Source organism: Belonocnema kinseyi, chromosome 4, assembly GCF_010883055.1.
Source record: "Belonocnema kinseyi isolate 2016_QV_RU_SX_M_011 chromosome 4, B_treatae_v1, whole genome shotgun sequence".
Taxonomy (NCBI): domain Eukaryota; kingdom Metazoa; phylum Arthropoda; class Insecta; order Hymenoptera; family Cynipidae; genus Belonocnema; species Belonocnema kinseyi.
Genome location: NC_046660.1, coordinates 141,261,949 through 141,264,325, shown reverse-complemented (window position 1 = coordinate 141,264,325; position 2,377 = coordinate 141,261,949). Strand labels below are relative to the sequence as shown.

General features: G+C 34.9%; 1 protein-coding gene across 1 annotated transcript in view; it reads left to right on the top strand.

Moving 5' to 3' along the window:
• LOC117170683 (zinc finger protein 600-like) overlaps window positions 1-2,004 on the top strand; it is a 168,495-nt gene extending 166,491 nt beyond the window's left edge. The window contains exon 4 of the mRNA XM_033357648.1: window positions 1,676-2,004. Within this exon, the coding sequence (XP_033213539.1) occupies window positions 1,676-1,714 (39 nt within the window). The 3' untranslated portion in view covers window positions 1,715-2,004. The remainder of the gene's footprint in view (window positions 1-1,675) is intronic.
• The last annotated feature ends 373 nt before the right edge of the window (window positions 2,005-2,377 follow it).

Below are 2,377 nucleotides of genomic sequence, written 5' to 3'. Positions count from 1 at the left end.
GATTGAGGAGATAAAAACTGCATCGCTGAAAGAACTCAAGGCTATACCACAAAATGATTATCAGAAGTGCTTCGATGATTGGAAAAAGCGTTGCCACAAGTGTATTGTATGTGAGGGGGATTACTTTGAAGGGGACAACATAAATATTGAGGAATAAACGAATATTTTTTGAGAAAACCATAAAGTCACCTTATTTTTTGAACACACCTCTTATGTTTAATAAAGCTTAAAGTATATAAATGGCTTTAAAGACAATTGTGAATCACTTTTGTTCAGAAAAATCAATTCAGCTATGAGAAAAACTCGTTTATAAAGAGTTTGTTTATAGAAATGTTGATAAAAACAATAGTTGTTAACTCATGCTAATTTTTTTTGTTACAAATTATGACTCTTATGAAAAATATTAGCAACTAGCGTGAAACAAACGATTTTTTCTATGATAAAAAAACACTAACAAGAATTTGTTTATAAAATTTTTTTATAATAATTAAGTTGAATATCATTAAAATTAATTATGTTCTATGAATGCATGAGCAATAATTCCGGCTGATAGTGAGTTTCTATCTGTATTTTTTTTTTAGATAAAAATTCACAAAGCTAAAATGGTCAATTTTGTTACTATATTTGTTTAGATATTGTTGCTCTGTGAAAAAATTAAAAAAAAAGCAAACCACAATTCTCTTAAAAATTAGTTGCTGAGCAATTAAAAAAAAAAATTTTTAATCGGTTAAGAAATACGACCTGTGGTCGATTATGAACAGTAGATTCCTATTCCAGACCACTGTGCCCCGGTCCGGCAGGTTCAACTCCCTTCAGGCCTCGCTTAACCTTCAGAAACAACCAGAAGTCTCCTTTCATCCAGAATCAGCAGTTTCTAAAGACCGAGACTCAGAACAAGTTGCCGCAGCAGAAGAAAAAACAATAAATGACGCAAGTAAAGTTGCGGGCCGGTTAAAATATGATATTGAAGAGTGGAGAGAAATTACAGATGCTTTGTAAACCGCTCCAAAATCAGTTTCTGTCGCCTTACTTTCTCGCACCTAAACCAGATGGATACTACAGATTCATATTGAATCTAAAAGGTCTAAACGAATTTATAAATCCTAAACATTTTAAAATGAAGGGTCTAAGAACAGCGAGAAATCTAGTTTCTCCAGGCTATTTTATGGCTTCTCTGGATCTGTCTGATGCATTCTACCTCGTTCCGATTCATGATTCATGTTCAGAATTCTTGGGTTTTCAATTTTTCTTTTGCAATGTTTGGAGTTCTTAGTTAACACGCGAAAAAGTAATTTAAACCCGGCAAAATAATGTAAATTTTTAGGTTTTATGATAGATTCCAATAATCCCTCTGTTCAGATTATAGATGAAAAGCGATTGTCCTTGTAAATACTGGTCAAAGATTTTGTAGTCAATAATGTACACTCTCTTAGGAACTTTGATAAATTAATAGGAAAATTGGTGGCCGCCTGTCCCGGTATTGACTACGGTTGGCTGTATTTAAAGCAAATGCAAAGTTTCAGGGATAGATCTCTTTCCAAAAATCGTTTTAACTACGACGTTCAAATAACGATACCCCCCAGATCTTTTGCCTGACCTGATTTGGTGACAAAAAGCATTAAAAATGCTAAAAGTTCGTTTAAGGACGGAAAATACGAAAAAACTATTTTTACAGATGCTACGGACTCGGGCTGCAGTGCTACTGATGGTCTAAGTAATGCACACGGATTTTGGGATTCCAGCCAAAAACAGTAAATAAGATGGGAGGTACTAGATTTCCTAAACTACACGCTCTTGCGAAGAAAATTGGGCAATGGACGGAATGCAAAAATATCTTATTTGCTTCCTACATCCCGTCCAAAGAAAATGTCGAAGCAGACACTTTATCAAGAATTGGTAATGATGACACGGAGTGGGAACCGGCAAATTCTGCATTTAATAAAATTATTTATATCTTCGGCAATGTAGAGATTGACTTATTTGCCACTAACAAAAATACAAAATGTGCCTCTTATTGTTCACGATTCCCAGACCCCAAAGCAGTTCAAATTGACGCCTTTATCTTCGATTGCTCGGGATATAACTTTTATGTCTTTCCCCCCTTTGCTGTTATAATTAAAGTGTTGAAAAACATTAAAGCAGAAAAGTCTTCCGGTATAGTAGTGGTGTCTAACTGACCGAATTAACCCTGGCATTCTCTATTTCCTGAACTCTTAAATGGTCAACCTTTAATGCTTAAGCCTAATGCCTTTTTATTATTATCTCCCTGTAGGAGGAAGACTCATTCCAGGGCGCAAACACTTGAATTGTTGGTAGGAAAGCTATCATGGAAGCTTTCCTGAGAAAAAGGACCTCTCCGGAATCTGTCGAGATTATT